The sequence below is a fragment of the Elephantulus edwardii genome, unplaced genomic scaffold, assembly GCF_000299155.1.
Source record: "Elephantulus edwardii isolate Elephantulus edwardi_28Jun2011 unplaced genomic scaffold, EleEdw1.0 scaffold00242, whole genome shotgun sequence".
In the NCBI taxonomy this organism is placed as follows: Eukaryota; Metazoa; Chordata; class Mammalia; order Macroscelidea; family Macroscelididae; genus Elephantulus; species Elephantulus edwardii.
This window is the reverse complement of record NW_006399992.1, coordinates 3,768,279-3,785,138: the sequence shown is the minus strand read 5'-3', so window position 1 is coordinate 3,785,138 and position 16,860 is coordinate 3,768,279. Positions and strand designations below refer to the sequence as shown.

The 16,860-nt window shown below is 39.9% G+C and overlaps 1 protein-coding gene across 2 annotated transcripts in view; it reads left to right on the top strand.

Moving 5' to 3' along the window:
• TGFBR3 (transforming growth factor, beta receptor III) overlaps positions 1-16,860 on the top strand; it is a 143,788-nt gene that overhangs the window by 119,147 nt on the left and 7,781 nt on the right. For both annotated transcript variants that reach the window (XM_006898961.1, XM_006898962.1), the window contains 3 exons: positions 846-966; positions 12,169-12,210; positions 15,627-15,734. In XM_006898961.1, coding sequence (XP_006899023.1) covers positions 846-966; positions 12,169-12,210; positions 15,627-15,734 — 271 coding nt within the window. The remainder of the gene's footprint in view (positions 1-845; positions 967-12,168; positions 12,211-15,626; positions 15,735-16,860) is intronic.

The following is a 16,860-nucleotide window of genomic DNA, read 5'->3' as shown; positions in this document are numbered from 1 at the left end:
CCCACAACTCATCTGGCCTTCGTTCATTAGTGTTCAAAGCCTCAAATCTGTTCCTGAGATGGTTCTGAAATTCAGGTGGGATAGACTCAAGGTCATACTTTGGTTGCCTCGGATTTGGTTTAATTTTCCTCAGCTTTAGCTTGAATTTGCTACTTATTTGTTTCTTGTTATAACGAAAATAGGTGGATATTCTTTACATTAGAATCTCACCTCTTAATAAGCATGAATAAGACATGAGTTATTTTAAAGAATAAGGGTACTGGCGTGGGCTCAAGGTAGCTGTTATTACGGCCTTCACACCTGGGTACAGCTCTCCAGGACCTGCATCTTAGAGCATTAAAAGCAGATGATGTTGGAAAGTTCCAGGGAGTGTAAGTCTATACCAGGATTAAAAAATCCAAAAAGTCAGCAACATGATTATCTTCTGGACAACTAAATATAAAATCTGTCACCTTCATAAGGCAAGTTTTCTACAATCGCAAATCACAAAATGAACCATTTATATGAAGCTAGCTTGGTGAAGGGCCAACATAGTCATATGGTTTCTGTGTTATTCAGAATAAATAACACTAAGACTTGTAGTTGGTTTGTGGGAAGAATTAAAAAAGACAACAAGTATAAGTCATCCAGTAGTATTTGTATCTTCAGATGCAGCTGAGAATACACTGAGCCTTTCACTATATCTCCCAAATCATTTAGCATCCTTTGAAAAACACCCCCATTTCCTCTTTCTGCTAGGTAAACAACTGGGGGCTGCCCTGATAAGGGACCAGACAGCTGCGCAGGCTAAGCTGGTGAATGGCCTTTGGAGTGACCCCCACTGTGCTTTTCTTGCCTCCCTGCAGTGTGTGTCTCTGGATGAAGCCTGTACCTCACTGGATGCCTCCATGATCTGGACCATGATGCAGAACAAGATGACCTTCATTAAGCCCCTTGTTGTGCTCCGTCACTCAGAAGAAGCTAAAGGTACTTTAGAAGATGCAGTCAGAGTGAGCAGGCACCCAGGGGTTTCACCATAAGAAAATCCAATGCCATAAATCAAAGTCCACTTTTATTCAAAAGATTAGTAAATGGCCAGGGAGAAACTTTAGTAGAAGATTCTTTGTGTGAGGAGTCTTTTATTAACTGACTGTCCTGCTGCCAGTTGTGGGTGTTTTGAGTGATACATTTGCAAATGATTTCCTTGTCTTCAAAAAAATGAGGTCAGAGTCATGAGCGTCCCTGCCATGATGGTACGCTTCCTTGAGCATGCAAGCAAAGGTTAGAATTACTTCTGGCATGCTGGGAGTTGCATAATCCACAACCCATGTTACCACACTGTAGCCCCTGGTGAGCGATACACTGAAAATGGCTGTGAGCCTGCAACTAGCAATTCTAGTGCTTTGTCGGAATCCGCAAATGCTTTTGGGAGACTATTATACATATGGGCATTATCCATCTTAGTATTACTGGAGAAAGAAGGTTGAAAGCAGTGTGTTACTTGAAGCCAAGGATGCTTGCCTTTGCAAACGCAGGAAATGTTAGTAAGCTACACTTTCTAGCAAAAGGGAAGAATGTGCCCTGAAAGTTTGGGGTCTGTGTCTGGGCGACAGGCAGGCAGAGCCCCGTCAGGCACAGGCCAGAGCTGACCAAACCAGCAGAGAGGCAGTTTTCTTTGCCTTATGGCAGTATTAGGAATGGACATGAGATCCTGTGGATTGTGTAAGAGTATCTGACGGAGTCCCATGCCACAACTCCAAGGGCGTGGAGGAGGGATAACACACTTGGTAGCTTTCAACATGTGATAGATAGTTAGAACCAATGTGGCATGTATAGTTACAGTTGGTATCTAAAAGTACCAAACTGAGAGAAGGCTGGGAGAGTGAGAATGGATTCCAAGTTTCTAGGGTTAGAAATTTCAGGGTTAAAGCTGCAAGCCACCTTCTAACTTCCAGAGGACAGAGAGGAACCTAGACACCCAGAGCCTTGACAAAAGCCGGAGTTCTGCTGCATGGTGCCAACACCAGCTGTAGGGTTTGGAATGCCTCTGGGGCAACATTTCTGATATTGAAAATTATTGGGCTGGGATTTGGCAAGATTGGCAGCAGAGATGACTGGGGGCAGGCAGGACCTGTCAGGACAGAGGCCTGTGGGTGCTGTTCAGTTTCCTGTTTGATTGAATGACCTTTGTGAAACTGGCAGTGCCATTCCAATGGTGGTGGCGGCAGCATTCATCTAGGAACATGTTCACTTCAATGAAGAGGGCACTCACTGGTTTAGGGGACGGGGACTGGGACACTGTCCTTGGCTTTCCCACTAACTGGCTGTGGGACCTTGGCCTTGAGTTTTATTCTCTTTATCTAGAAAAGGCAAGGGCTGGATCAGAGTACTTGATAAGACTTTTTGAGCTGTGACATTCAAATATACTATTTTGAGGAAGCAGCGTCACTTCTAATTCACTTTCCAGTCCTTCTGAAGCTGGTATGAAATGTTATGTACTCCATTTTTATTAGTTCCTCAGCAACATTTGTGTTTGTTTTACTTTTATTGGTTGGTTTTCAACAACTTGAAACAGTTACAGCAGCCACATTCTTGCTATAAATGGGGTATCCACCCAGCTTCATGTTTATGTTTAAGGGAAAGGGGGGAGAATAAATTAATTGTGTTACTAAGTATATTGTAATTGGACAACTGGCTATATTTTGTACTTTGAAAAGTTTAAAGATAGCAAGGGCTCCCTCATACTCCCATCTGTTATTCTTACCTATTTTGAGAGAGGTAATTCTTTTTGGTAATTGAAGGCAGCAGTTTGCCATTTCCCATGCCAGACAATAATTAGGCATTAATACTGCAGCGCTATAACTTCCAGTAATTCATTCATTTTCCTTTTAAGTCTGGTGGTATTTCTCTAAGTAATTTCTCTTGTAAATAAAGTAATTACTTTTATTTAAACATAGGGAAATTATCCTGATAGTATTTCAGAGTTTTCTTTACATAAAAAAGTTCAAGAGGAAAGTTTTACCATATATCAAAGTAATTTTATGAGATTTGCTAATTGAGGCTAGAGCTTAGAGGGAGGGTTTGTGAGTAAAGAACATTCATTGCTAAGGTTTGTTAAACAAATTGAGGAGACTAAATTGTAGGACGGCCTTCCTAGGGGCTAAACGATAATATACTCTGTGCCTTTATCCTCAGGGAGGTAAATTTCCTGGTAGTTTTCAACTCTGTGTGCCCCCTCTTGTCTTTTATGTTTATTTTCCTTTTTATTTGGATATCATTTCTTTTAGAATAGGACAATGGAGTCTCTACTTTGTTATTGAAATAACCACTTATAAAGGGAGTAAGATAATTTGTATTTAAAAAAAAAAACAAAACAAACGCAAAAGCAGTTAATGTTGAATCACTTCCAGCTCATGAAATCCTGTGTTTTACGTAATAGAACTACTCTAGAATTTTCTCTTGGATGCAATTGTGATGGAAGCAAATCAACAGGCCTGCCTTCTGCAGTGCGTTTGGTTAAGTTCTAGCCACCATTCTTTAGTCACAAAATCCCATTGTCATCAAGTTGATTCTGATTTTAACAGCCTTACAGAACAGTACAAGGGTGCTTTAATGGCTAGTTGTGGTGGTTTGATGCGGTCAAATATAACTCTTAGCAACTGTATTAACAACAGACCCGAACCCTGTCCCATCCTGTGCCATCCTCATCATCTCTGACACGCTCTAAACTCATCGCTGCAGTCACTGTCAGTCCATCTTATGGAAGGTCTTCCTCTCTTTCCCTGATGCTTCGCTTTTCCAAACATGATGTCCCTTTTCAAGGAATAGCCTCTCCTAGCCACAGGCACAACATATGAGAGACAAAGCTTTGCCGTCCTTACCTCCAAGAAGCTCTCTGGCTACATTTGCCCAAGACATGTCTGTCTGTCCTTTTGACTGTCTATGGGTATTCAGTACTCTTCACCACCACCACAGCTCAAAGGTATCAATTCTTCTTTTGTCATCTTTAGTTCATTTTCCAGCTTTCAGATACATAGCAGGAGTTTGAAAAGGCCATGGCGTGAATCAGGCACACCCTAGTCTTCAAACTTACATCATTGCTCCTAAGTGTTTTGGAGCGGTTCCTGGCTGTAGACTTTCCCAATACATCCCCAGATTTTCTAACTGCTGGTACGAGGAGTGTTGATTGTGCTGCCAAACTAAAGGCATGTGACTTGAATCTACCAGTTACTCTTTGGGAAAAACATGGGGAGTTCTGTCTCCTCCTCTGTGATATATTGCATCTGAAAACTTGCTGGAGGGACAGCTGTGAGTTGATTCTGACTCTATGGTACATAACAACAGTAAAACAAAAATGTACCATGCCGTTTCTAATGCTGCAAATCTTTCTAAAGCACACTGCCTCAACTTTCTCCTGTGGCTTGGAAGTCAGCCATTTTAACCAAATGCCACCAAAGCTCCATTTAGCTTAATAGACACAAATAAGCCATGTACAGCACCCAGGAACTTCATTTCTTTAGTGTTGCTGGTTAGGTGCCATCAGATGAACAGATAAAAATCCTGCCCGATCCTGGGCCAACCTCACAGTCTTCCCTGAGCCTTCCGCATTATTGCTGTCACTGCGTCTGTTTCTCTTGTTGAGGTTCTTTCTCTACTTCACTAACCTTCTTCTTTCCCAAGCATAATGGCTCTTTGGTTTATTTGCCTATTAACAGCATCAAAAATGGTGTTCTGATATACTTCCTTTTAGTGTAGAATGTGTGAGAGCATATGGATCTCTTACTGGGATCTAATTTGGACCATTTTATTTACTGACAGTTGTGTTTTATCAGATATCAAATAAAGTCTCTAGTTGGCATTTTAACGCTCAAACTCTCTGGCTGACCATGGCATGAACATGTTTCAGGAAGTATTTACCCCCCCCTCTGGCCAGGGAGCATAGTCCATCAAGGCTAAAATATGATTCTGAATCCTTCCTCTTGGCCTCTATCTGAATTTCTGCAGTAAATCTTTATAACATTTGATTTCTAAGTAACTGGGAAAGCAGCATTGGATAAGCATTCTACTCCTAACCCAGGCATTGCTTATATTTTCAATAGTAGCTATGAATGCTAGTGATGATTAAGATGACGATATTGGTTAATTATTAAGAATTTACTGAGGATTAGGTTAAGGCTGTGTGCTAAATACTAACAATGTAGATCATCATATTCAATCCTCATAGCACCTCTGAGAGATAGAAAGAGAAGCTAAGTAATTTGGTCAAGATCACATAATATAAAATGAACTTTGGGTTTAGATCTAGGTATTTTTATTCCAGTATCTGTACCCTTAAACTATGTCTTATCTTAGGGAGAGTTTGCTTTTAGTTTTTAATAAAAACTAAAATCAGCATAAGCATCTGTTTCCTCATACCCCTCTTCTCACTTCCCTTGCCTCTTTCTTATTGTATTGTATTGATATTTCAAGTTAATGTCCTTGTCATAGCATTATGAATGACAGATATTATGAGGGATTTGGGGTTAAGAGGCTCCCTCCAAAGTGTAAAATGTTTAAAAACTTATAAACTGTTCAGCAGAGTATTGACGTTAAGGAGGAGCTCTGTAACTATGGAGTGTAACTCACAAAAAGGCCCGGAAAACATAACTAGCTTATGCATAATATGGTACATGGCAGAACAATTAAAATAGTTGAGATGGTGCCATCCCAACCATATTTTCTGCAGTAGTTTGGATTATAGGCATTCTAGTGCTGTTTTCTTTGGACGCTGTGACTACTTTTTACAGTGTTTCAGAACACTTGGGCTTACTCAGGAAAATGGTTACGCCATATCATTGGTTTAAAAAATGGTGAAAGGGAGGAGCAATCATTTCCCTGAAACTTCACACACACATGTGAGCATAAAATATCGTTTCCAAATGTTCTTTGATTTAGATTCAGGGTGTGATTCTTAGTGAGTTATATGTATGAAATATTAAATTTTGTCATTATTCCCAGGATATAACTTGCAGAAATAACACTATTCTCAGCATGCTGCCTGACATACATGGGCATTCTGTAAATGTTTATTTCCTCCTCTTGCCCTTAACCTCTCAGCTAAGTAGTTTTTGTTGTTGTTTAGGGAGTAGGGGCAGAAGTAGGTGGTATAGAATGGAAAGTTATGACTATAAATTAGAAGTTAACCTAAGAGTGACATTACTTTTTGAACATACTTGGTCTTTCCAGAATAAAATACTTAGATGGGTATATCAGATTTTGTTGTTAGGCTGTAGCAAGACGGTAGAAATGTTTTATTGACAGAATTGTCTTTATCCAGGAGAGGAGAAGGGAATCATAGGATTTTTCTTTTATTGTGTGTGCTCTTTTATTTTTGTCATTAGAGGCTTTTGAGTCTCTTCTGACCCATAGCAACCCTATGTACAACAGAAGGAGTCATTTCCTGGTTTGGTGCCATCCTCACAATCACAGTTTTAAAAACATTTTTGCTGGAAAATGGCACATGCATTAAAAAAGTAGAGAAAACAGTAGAATGAATCCCCCTGAGCCCACTATCTGGTTTCAGCAATTATTTATTCATGGTCATTCTTACCTGAACAGAGGCCTAGCCCAGGATAGTGTGTGTGATTAAGTACTTGATGGCTAACTGAATAGTTGGAGGCTTGGACGCCTCACCCCAGCCTCTGAAGAAAGGCTGAATGATCTGTTTGGGGGAAATTGTTATGTGTCCTTAAGTCACTTGTGACCTGAAACCCTGTGGAACAACAGATCAAGTCTGACCCTGTCTTGTGCCTTCTTAACCAACTTCAATATACTTGCCCCTACTGTTACAGTCACCATGTCAATTATCATGTTGAGTCTTCTCTTATTTTGACCCTCCACCTTTCCAAGTATGATGTCATTCTCCAAAGATTGGCCCCTTCTAACAATATGCCTAAAGTCTGTGAGACAAAGCTTCATCATTCTTGCTTACAAGGAGAACCCCCACTTGCTTCAAAACATACTTGTTTATTCTTTTGGCAGCCCATGGGGTATTCATTACTCCAACACCACAACTCAAAGGCATTGATTCTTCTTTTGTCATCCTTAGTCACTTTTAAGATGCATAGGAAGTTATTAAAAAAGACCCTAACGTGGAACCAGGCTCATCTTAGTTTTTAAAGTAACATCCGTGCTATTCAACACCTTGGAGAGGTCCCTAAAAACTGACTCTCCCAATGAGAAATATCTTTTGATTTCTTGACCCCTGGCACCAAGGATGTTGTTTGTGGATCCAAGTAATAGAGATCACAGACAACTTTTCTCCAGCTATCATGAGGTTTCCCTTTGGTCCAGTGGTGAGTATTTTCATTTTCTTGATGCTGAGATGTAAGCCATACTGAAGGCTGAATTGGAAAAACTAGCCATTGAAAACTCTCAGGAGCATAGTTGTCTTCTACACATGGGCTCTCACCATTTTTCACTGTGAATTAGAATTGCCTTAGCAATTGGGTTTTATTCTTATTTATCACTGTCCATCTCACAGTGAATTATTTAGAAGGAAACCTACACATGTGATATTGTCCATACTCATCCCAGTAATCACTGCTGTCAAGTCAATTCCAACTCATAATGATCCTTCTCCATGTTTCCAAGGCTGTTAATCTTTATGGGAGGAGTCTGTTGATAGTTCTTAACTGTTAGAGGTAGTGCCTAACTACCTTAACCAAAAGGTTGGCAGTTTGAATCTGCCAGCCACTCTGAGGGACAAAGATAGGTGTATCTGTTAAGGCCATGTTATTCTCAATCACCTGCTACACATTGGAGAGCTGTATAGTAAATAAGGGTGATAGAAGAATTGATGCCTTTGAGGTGTGGTCCTGAATAGCCTATGGACTGCCAAAAGAACAAATAGATATGTCTTGGAGAAGATGGAGCCAGAGTGCCCCTTGGAGACCAAGACGATGAAGCTTCGTCCCATACTTCAGGCATGTAGTGAGGTGAGGCTGTTCATTGGAGAGGGACAATATGCTCAGAAAGAAGATGATGGGGTACGGGCAGAGAAGGAGAGGAAGACTCACAAAGAAATGGATTGACACAGTGACCTCAGCAGTGGGTTTAAGTGTTTCAGCAATGATGAAGATGGCACAGGATAGGGCAGAGTTCAGGTTGGCTGTTCATAAAGTTGCTATGAGTCAGCTTGATTTGACAGCATCTAACAAGATGATGGTACATGTGAGGAGTAAATTTCTCCTTCCACGCAAATGTGGCAACCCAGATTGTCTCCATATATCACCACATGCCCTCTGGGGCAAAATCACTCCAATTCAGAACCACTAATCTAATAGGATGATGATGCTAATAAGTTGCAGTAAATGCCATAAATGTTGAAAGAACCTAGAGAAAGAGTCCAATTGCAATGAATTCATCAACCATTCCACAGGACAAAGATGAGGCAGTCTGTTTCTATAAAGATTTACAGCCTTGGAAACCTGTGGAGCAGGTCTCTGTCCTTTCTAGTTGCTTAATTAAAATTGACTCACTGGCAACCATTTCATGGGGTTTTGTTTGTTTTGAAAGTAGTACGCATATCTACTAGTAAGATAAGCATATCGGAAACAGTCTTGCACGGAGTGTTCCTGAACTGCCTTGTCTTCAAGATGTTTCCCACTTGGCCGGTAAAGTGGGTACCAGTGAGACTCCTTGTTTTCCTGTGGACGTGCCCAGTCCTGCCATATTTCAGAACTGAGAGCTGGAGGCCAAATGCTGTGGTCAGTTACTCATGCATAACCCCAGAAATAGTCCATTTTGGAAATTTATACCTTGGAAGGAAATTTTGGTTCTAGAGGTAGACCAGCATTTGCTCAAGAATATATGAAAGTGTTTCATTCAGAATGATGATTATAGTGTGTTCTTTCTGTAAAGAAATTTTTATTGCTAAAATTCTCTCTCCTACAAAATTTAAGATTCCTTTCTTACAATCTTCTCCTTAAACCATAAGTAAATATTGTTCCATCGACTCTTTTCCTTTCAGCATGCCAACATGATTATAGGGTTTCACTGGAGAGCAAATGTACTTGTTCTTTTCAGGAGTTATTGGGGATTTTGGAACAAAAAGAGAATAAAAATCCCTTAACCTCAGTTCTGCAGCCTAGCATTGTTTATGCACAGAACTCATGAAGGAACTTCTCCTAGGGGAAATAAGAAACAACTGTTTCTGTTTAGCTCTGAGAGAAGGCCCCTATTTGAGATGGGGGTAGAAGATTAGCTCATAACACAAGGCCATTAAGAATTTTAAAACAATGCCATCTATTACACAGGCTTTGCTGTAAAACCTAAACTCTCACTTGTGGAGTTTACTTAGGGGAGAATCATTACTTTTAAAGCACTCAGGAATTCTGAGTGACAAAGCTTAACCAAGGGTGGTTGATTGGCTGGAATGCTTCCCAGAAGTGTGTATATTTTCTCGAATGATACACACTATGGAGACCTTTAAATGCCTTTGGACTTAGTTCATTGACTTAAACAACTACTATTTGAATGTAGGAGAATTTTGTAGTTAGATGCCCTCGCTTCATAGGTTTTGTAAGAGTTTAAAATGAGATAATGTAAGGAAAGGCTTATTTTTGAGCCATAAAACATTATATGAATATAAAGCATGGCTGTTATTCTCACTGCCAGTACAGCTGGGACCAAGTTCCCAAAAGACAGCCACTTATGTTGTGGCATTTTGTAGCGAGTGTGTGATCTGCATACTGAATTGCTGTGTCATTGTTAACTAGATTTTTGCCAAGGCCTGTGATCATCTCTGCTTTTAAATACATAAGTGTAACTTTTGCATTTGACCTCATCCCAGAGCCGCTGTAGTAGGCAGCATAACCACAAGGGACGTGCAGTCCACGGTAGTATCTCAGATTTGAAACGAGCACTCCTTCCCTAAGAGCCAGGGACTAGCGTGTGTTTACCTATTAAGAGCCAGATAGTAAATATTTTCGATTTGTAGGACACACAACCCTACCTAGTTGTTCACACCTGCCGTTGTAACCTAAGAGCAGCAATGTTGGTGTAGTTTAGTGCCATCAAGTCTATCCCAACCTATGGCAACCCTGGATACAAGAGAACAAAATATTTCCTGGTCCTGCAGCAATAGATATACATCAATAGGCATGACTGTGCTCAAATATAACTATTTATGGACACTAAAATGGGTACGCCACATAATTTTGATGTATAACAAACACATCATTGATTTTTCTTGTCATTTGTAAATATACAGTCAATCTTTAGCCTATGAGACATAAAAAGTTGGGGAGGTATGGTTTGCCATCTGCACTGTTGACGATAGTGAGTAGCTGGGCATAAAAGCACTGCCTTTAAATTCATTCCAACTCATGTTGACCCACTGCATTAGAGAGTAGAACTTCCTTGTAGGTTGTATTGGCTATAATATTTACAGAAGCCTTTCTTCAGAAGTGCTGCTGAGTGGATTTGAACCACCAACCTTTAGTAGTCAAGCACAAATTGCCTGTAACACCCAGGGGTCTTAAGCTGTGCACAAGTAGCTATTTAAATATATACTTACCCAGATAAGCAGAGTCAATTAAGCTGTGGACTAGGAATTGGAGTTTAACCCCTGCTCTGATGCTCTTGACACCAGCCTCAGACTACTTATTTATAAAATAGGGATAAAAACCTCTTCTGGCTCTCTCACAGTTTTGCTGTGACCCTCAAATGAAATCACAGCTCCACAGATCCGTTTATGTGCCTAAAATGTGACAGAAATACTTATATTTACTACCACTTTCATATAGTCTAATGCCTAACTACTAACCTAACAATCTCCCCAGTCAAGGGTGCCTTGTAAGAAAGACTTCTGTAAGATCGTTGTTGAAATGTGCCATTACATTGTCTCACAGTGCCCAAGTACCAGAGTAGAATTGTTCCTTAGGGTTTTCTAGCCTGTAATCTGTAAGTTGTATTCAATTCAGTGGCACATAACAACAACAGTCTTCATGGAATCATATTTCCATATGATTTCTTTTCTCAAATATTGTGCCTGGTGAATTTGAACTACTGACCTTCCAGTTCACAGCCAATCACTTAAGCAATGAACTCTAGAGGCTCCTCTCTGGAAGACTAGCCATTGCAACTTTCTGCTATACTGCCTTAAATAACTACTACGAGTTGTTTAGCACGGGTACAAGGCTCACTCCAGCAGGAAAAGTGGGAGGGAGAACTTTGTGTTTCTCAAAAGTTTGGATTTAAAAAAAAAAAAAAAAGACAATTTTAAGTTGAGGTTCTCCAGAGAATTGGTTCATGCAGTGATAGGGCCTATATGGCAGGCTGGAAATTCGAGTAAAAAGTTGATGTTGCTGTCTTGAGTCTGAAATCTGTAGAGCAGACCAGCTGCCTGGAAATGGGGCAGGATTTTGGTTTCTGTCTTGAGGAAGAATTCTTCTGTCCTTCCAAAACCTTGGGCTTGCTCTTAAGGTTTTCATTTGATGGAATGAAGACTGCCCACATTATGAAGGGTAATTTGCTTTACAGAAAATCAGCACACACACACACACACACACACACACACACACACACACACACACAACACAATACATTCATAACAATATAAAAATTAGAATTTGATCAAATAACTGGATATCCTAGCCTAGTCAAATTGCATGTCAGGGCAATACCATGATTAGCTTTGAGCTCTGAAACGTACTTTCTCGGGGCATGTGTGGAGAAGGAACTCTGACGCAGAGGTGTTGGCAGGAGATTGAAGACAAATGAGTAGACGTCTGTAACAGTGCAAACATCGGATGAAGAGACAATAGTTTGAGGATAAAAATAAGTGTACTTGATATTAAAAGGTATTATTCTGGATACACTGGAGAACCATCACATTTTACAGAATCCTTTTGTAAATAATTATAAATGACATACACATGTGAATGCGAATCGTCAGACTTAAATTCCTGCTTTAAGTGTAGGTATTTTCCTTCAAATGTTCTTCAGATTGAATACCATGTACAATGCATCGATGACAGATTTGAGTGATTTGTATTGGAGGCTTGATAACGAAAGAGGATAATTGACAGAGCTTTCACAAAGTATTAACAAATATAAGAACATTAGCCTTTGTGAAGATTTGTATGACCTTTTGCTTAAAATTTGATTTCTCAGTGGAATGCATTGTGATTGATGTTTTTGTTTCAGAAACAGGTCCAAGTCCTAAGGAACCGAATCAAATGCCTCCACGTAAGTCTTTATGCAACTATTTCGAAATGAAGCCTCCTGGGCTTCTCTAAGAATGAGTTGGCTAGTGAACTTTTGCCAAACTTTGAGTTTTGATAAGAAGACCTCTGTCCTCATTCTCCCTTCTCCCCACCCTGCATTTCTTCATTTTCCTCTTTATCGTTCCTGTTCTTGTATGGTTTTAATAGCATTGTAGTATATCACTTGATTTCAGAGAAGTTAATTATATGCATGTGAATATCTGTTGTGATTTGTTGTGTGAAGAAAGTCTTGACATACAGCAACGGGAGCTATTTGCTTTGAGGGCCATTAATATTCACCACGCTCAAAAAACCATTGCAAAGGAAAGTTGCTGTAGTATCTTTAGGACAGTCTAGTCCAACAGTCCTTGAAGCATTTGTGAAAGGCACATGAGAACTAGACATTCCAACCGCTATAGAATGATGAGCTGGAAATTATTCAGGCTAATTTCCTCTTCTGTGGAATTAGAAAATCTGTGTGGAATAATAATGTGTTAGGTGATTTTCCCCTGATTACAGTTGGAGCTTCAGGCAGGACTAGAATCAGGCCTTCCTGGCTGTATGTCAGGATGTTCTAGATATTTTCTTGTGAGGAAGATCTTTGCTACCAGGCTTGGTCTCCATGCTAATGCCATCCTACACAGGACGACTAGTCCAGAGTGTTCATTTATACTAAGCACTTTACTTAAGCAACTTTATTCAGTACTTAGCAGTATCAAAGAACTAGATATGAACTGGGGCGCTCTGGTGGCATAGTCCCAAGAAGCTGTGCTGCATTCGTGAAGGCATGTGATTTGAATCCACCGGCTGCTCCATGAGAGAAGGATGGGCAGTCTCCTCCTGTGTGATTAACTGCTCTGAAAACCCACTGGCAGGTCAGCCATAGGTCGGTTCTGACTGGACAGTACACACCACCACCACAAGACGTGAACTAGAAATAGGACCATATGAACACATTCTCTCATATGTGTATAGTTTGAGTATCATAAAGGACATCATCAATTTGGGGATTTTTTTAAACTTAGCAAAACGTTGTTGTTGTTGTTGTGTGTCATTGAGTCACCTGCAACTCATGGCGACCCTCTATACCTAAACCCTACTCTATCCTGTGCCAGTCTTATTGTCCCCAACACAACTATCCCATTTCCCCAGTCACTGAATCAGTCTATCTCATCGAGGGTCTTCCTCTCCTGCACTATCCCTCCACCCTCCCAAGCATGACATCGCTCTCCAAGAACTGGGCCCGCCTTGCAGCATGTCCAAAGTGTGTCAGACAAAGAAGTTTCAGAATCCTTGCCTCCAAGGAGCAGCCTGGCTTCATCCTCTCTAGGACAAACTGATTTGTTCTCCTAGCAGCCCATGGTATATTCAATACTCTTATCCAGCACTACAGCTCAAAGGCATCAATTCTCCTATTATCCCTTTCTGATGCATAGCAAGTAATTGCAAAGACCATGGCCTGTATCATGTGCACCTTAGTGTTCAGACAGACATCATTGCTCTTCAGTACTTTGGAGAGGTCTCTGACAGTCGATTTTCCCGATACAGTTCATCATTTAATTTCCTGGCTGCTGGTACCAATCTCTTGACCATCTATCACGATGCTGCCAATCAGCCCAGTGGTGACTTGTTTTGTTGATATTAAGCTTCAATCCATATTGAAGGCTTCAGTCCTTGACCATCAACAGCAAGTGGTCCTCCTCAGTTTCACCAAGCAGGGTTGTGTCATCTGTATAACATAGATTGTTGATGAGTCTACCTCCAATCCTGATGCCACATTCTTAAACTTAGAAAAACTAGTTTGTTGTTGTTATGTGTTGTGTGCTATTAAGTTATTTCTCCTCATAGAGTCTAGCCTTCTGTATAATCTGTTCCACATATAGAGTGAAAAGATATGGAGATAGGACACATCCTTGGCTCATACCCTTCTCAATTTTGAACCATGCATAGTTTCCTTTCTCTGTTCTGATGACTACCTCTTGGTCCAATTTTATTTCCAACAATAGTTTTAGAATTTAAGAATATTTTCATTAAAAACCTTAAAAGTCATGCCCCTTCTTTGCTCCTATAAGCATAAGAAGACAAGTTATCTTTTACTATCTGTCCCATAAACTAGATGAAATTAGGTTGGTGGCATGGTTATCTTAACTTCCAGAGAGTTCTCCCTAGTCTAGGGGATCCCATCACTTTTATAAAATTTTGTTTTATAAAACCTGGCTTCAACAGGTGAAAGGAGCTCTGGTGGTGTAGTCCATAAGGACTTGTGCTGCCAGCCCAAGGTGGTAGGAACCTCTGGTGAATCCACCAGCAGCTCCTCTGGGGAAAGATGAACAGTGTTCTCCTGTGCAAGTTACAGACTGAAAACCCCCAGAAGGGGGTCAGCTTTGAGTCTGTTCCATCTTGGTGCTAATAAGTTAGTTTATACCTTCATATTTGCATTAAAAAAAAACAAACAAAAAACAAAAAAAACCAAAAAACAGTTACCTCCCCAGGGTTTTATTCTGCTAAAACCCCTACTCCCTTGGAAACAGATTGTAACTTCTTTTATAAATGACTTAAAGAAGGTAGTTTTCTTAAAGGAAAGGAAATGTTCTATTTCTGTGGCCTGGAATTAATTTCAAATATAAAGTTCTTTGCCAAATTGAGGAACAATTGGTTCTATTTATGTGTTTTGCTGACCATAAAACTGACATCACACTGCACTGGAAAGTATTTCTGTTCTTCACATAGAAAGACCATAGTTGGAAAAGTGTTAAAACAAAAGATGTTTTCAATGACACAATACAGAGTTGTTAAAATTGAAAGTTTAATATGAGGATATCAGTGAAACACAAGTCTGTGGAATAGTATGTTCTGTAGTTTCTTCATTTTAGCCCCCTTTCTTCCTGTCTTTCATGCTTCTAACTGTTCACAAAAATGTTTGTGAAGTGTTGTGTTTTCTGTGAAATGCCTCATGTGCTGTGTTGGTTTCCAGGGAAATATTCGTTCCCTTATATGTATTTGCTTATGCCTTATCATTGATGTCAATAAGAAACAGTCCTTGTAAACAGGGAGTTTACCTTACTTTCCAAAGCACTCTAGTCTCTGAATTTTCATAGTAGGTCCTCAGGCTGACATAATAAACATAAGGTTTCAGAGTTTACAAATCTGACTTCTTTAACAAGTTCACTGCTCAAAATAAACTTCAAATGGAAGATCCTGGAAACCTGAGAATGCCCTTTTCCTTCCAGAAACGTTTGCAAGTTGTAAATATACGGTAGTTTGTAGAGATCTTCAGTACTTTCTCAAATTTTGTGAATCCTTGCTCCGGTGACAGGGTTTGTGAAATAGATGCAAAGTTGCCATCAATATAAAAGACACACCAAATTAAAGTATGTCTTTGGTTTCTCTCCTGTCTAGAGATTTTCCATGGTCTGGACACCCTGACTGTGATGGGCATTGCATTTGCAGCATTTGTGATTGGAGCTCTCCTGACAGGAGCCTTGTGGTACATCTATTCTCACACAGGTGAGTGGGACTGTTGGGCCCAACTCTTTTTTTCACTTATTTTGATTCTCATAGTCTTTCACCTCTCAATATTTTAATTATGCATAATTACATATACTTGCTTATACTTTATTGCAGATACTGAAACTCACCTCTGTGGAGTCAGAACTCATAGCTGACTCTCCATCATGTTTCCAAGACTGTAAATCACAATCCTGTGATTGCCCAGCTTTCTCCATCAGAGCTTCTGCTGGATTCAGACCACCAGAGACATACATAGCCTTTGGTTTAGCGCACAATTCCTCATGGACTGTGCCGAAAACTTCTTGTGTTAGGTGATGAACTGATACCCCATATTACGTACACAATTCCCAGAATTTTTACCTAGCTACAAACCTCAGAGGTCCCCAAATAGTGCCTGATTTGAAGCAGATTATTTGTTGGTGGCTCATGAGTAGGGCCTGCCACATGACAGATGCTTAGTGTTGTGTCGGAGAAATGAATCAATCAAAATAGTGGATGAAGGAGAAAGTTTGTTCCCACTATTTCCACATAGAGATATTTTTGCATAAGTAAGGTTTTACAAAAATATAATCTGCTCAATGCAATGTTAGAAAAGAATGTTTGGATACTTACTTATGTTAATTGGAGTTGAGATGTTGGTGAAGTTTCCTTTCCGATTAAGCTATTTTGTGGTTAGAGTTGAATTTAAAAGTTAATGTTGAAAAACTGGAAATATAAGCATTCCCACAAAGCTAAAGACTTCAGAATTGACATATAAATGGGCAGGAAGTGAGAAAAATGAAGCCAAGATTTTATTACCACATCTGCTAGGGTGCTAAACACTGACCACCAGGTTCTCTAATCTATGACTTAAACCCAATTTTTTCAATCTTTTTTTTAACCTATGCCATGCTTTTCTTCTTCAATATTTCATTGTAGTTTAGGTGAAAGTTTACAGAGCAATTTAGGTACAGATCGTTCCATGACCTTAGTTACAGTCATCCTGATGTCAGCACTCTCGCCACTTCCACCCCTCCAGTTTCCTTCCTTCTCATCGGTGCTTTTGTTTAAGTGTTGATTGTTCAATCTTGCATAGCCTAGCCTTTTTTTTTTTTTTTTACTGAAAGGTTACCTCTGAGTGTGG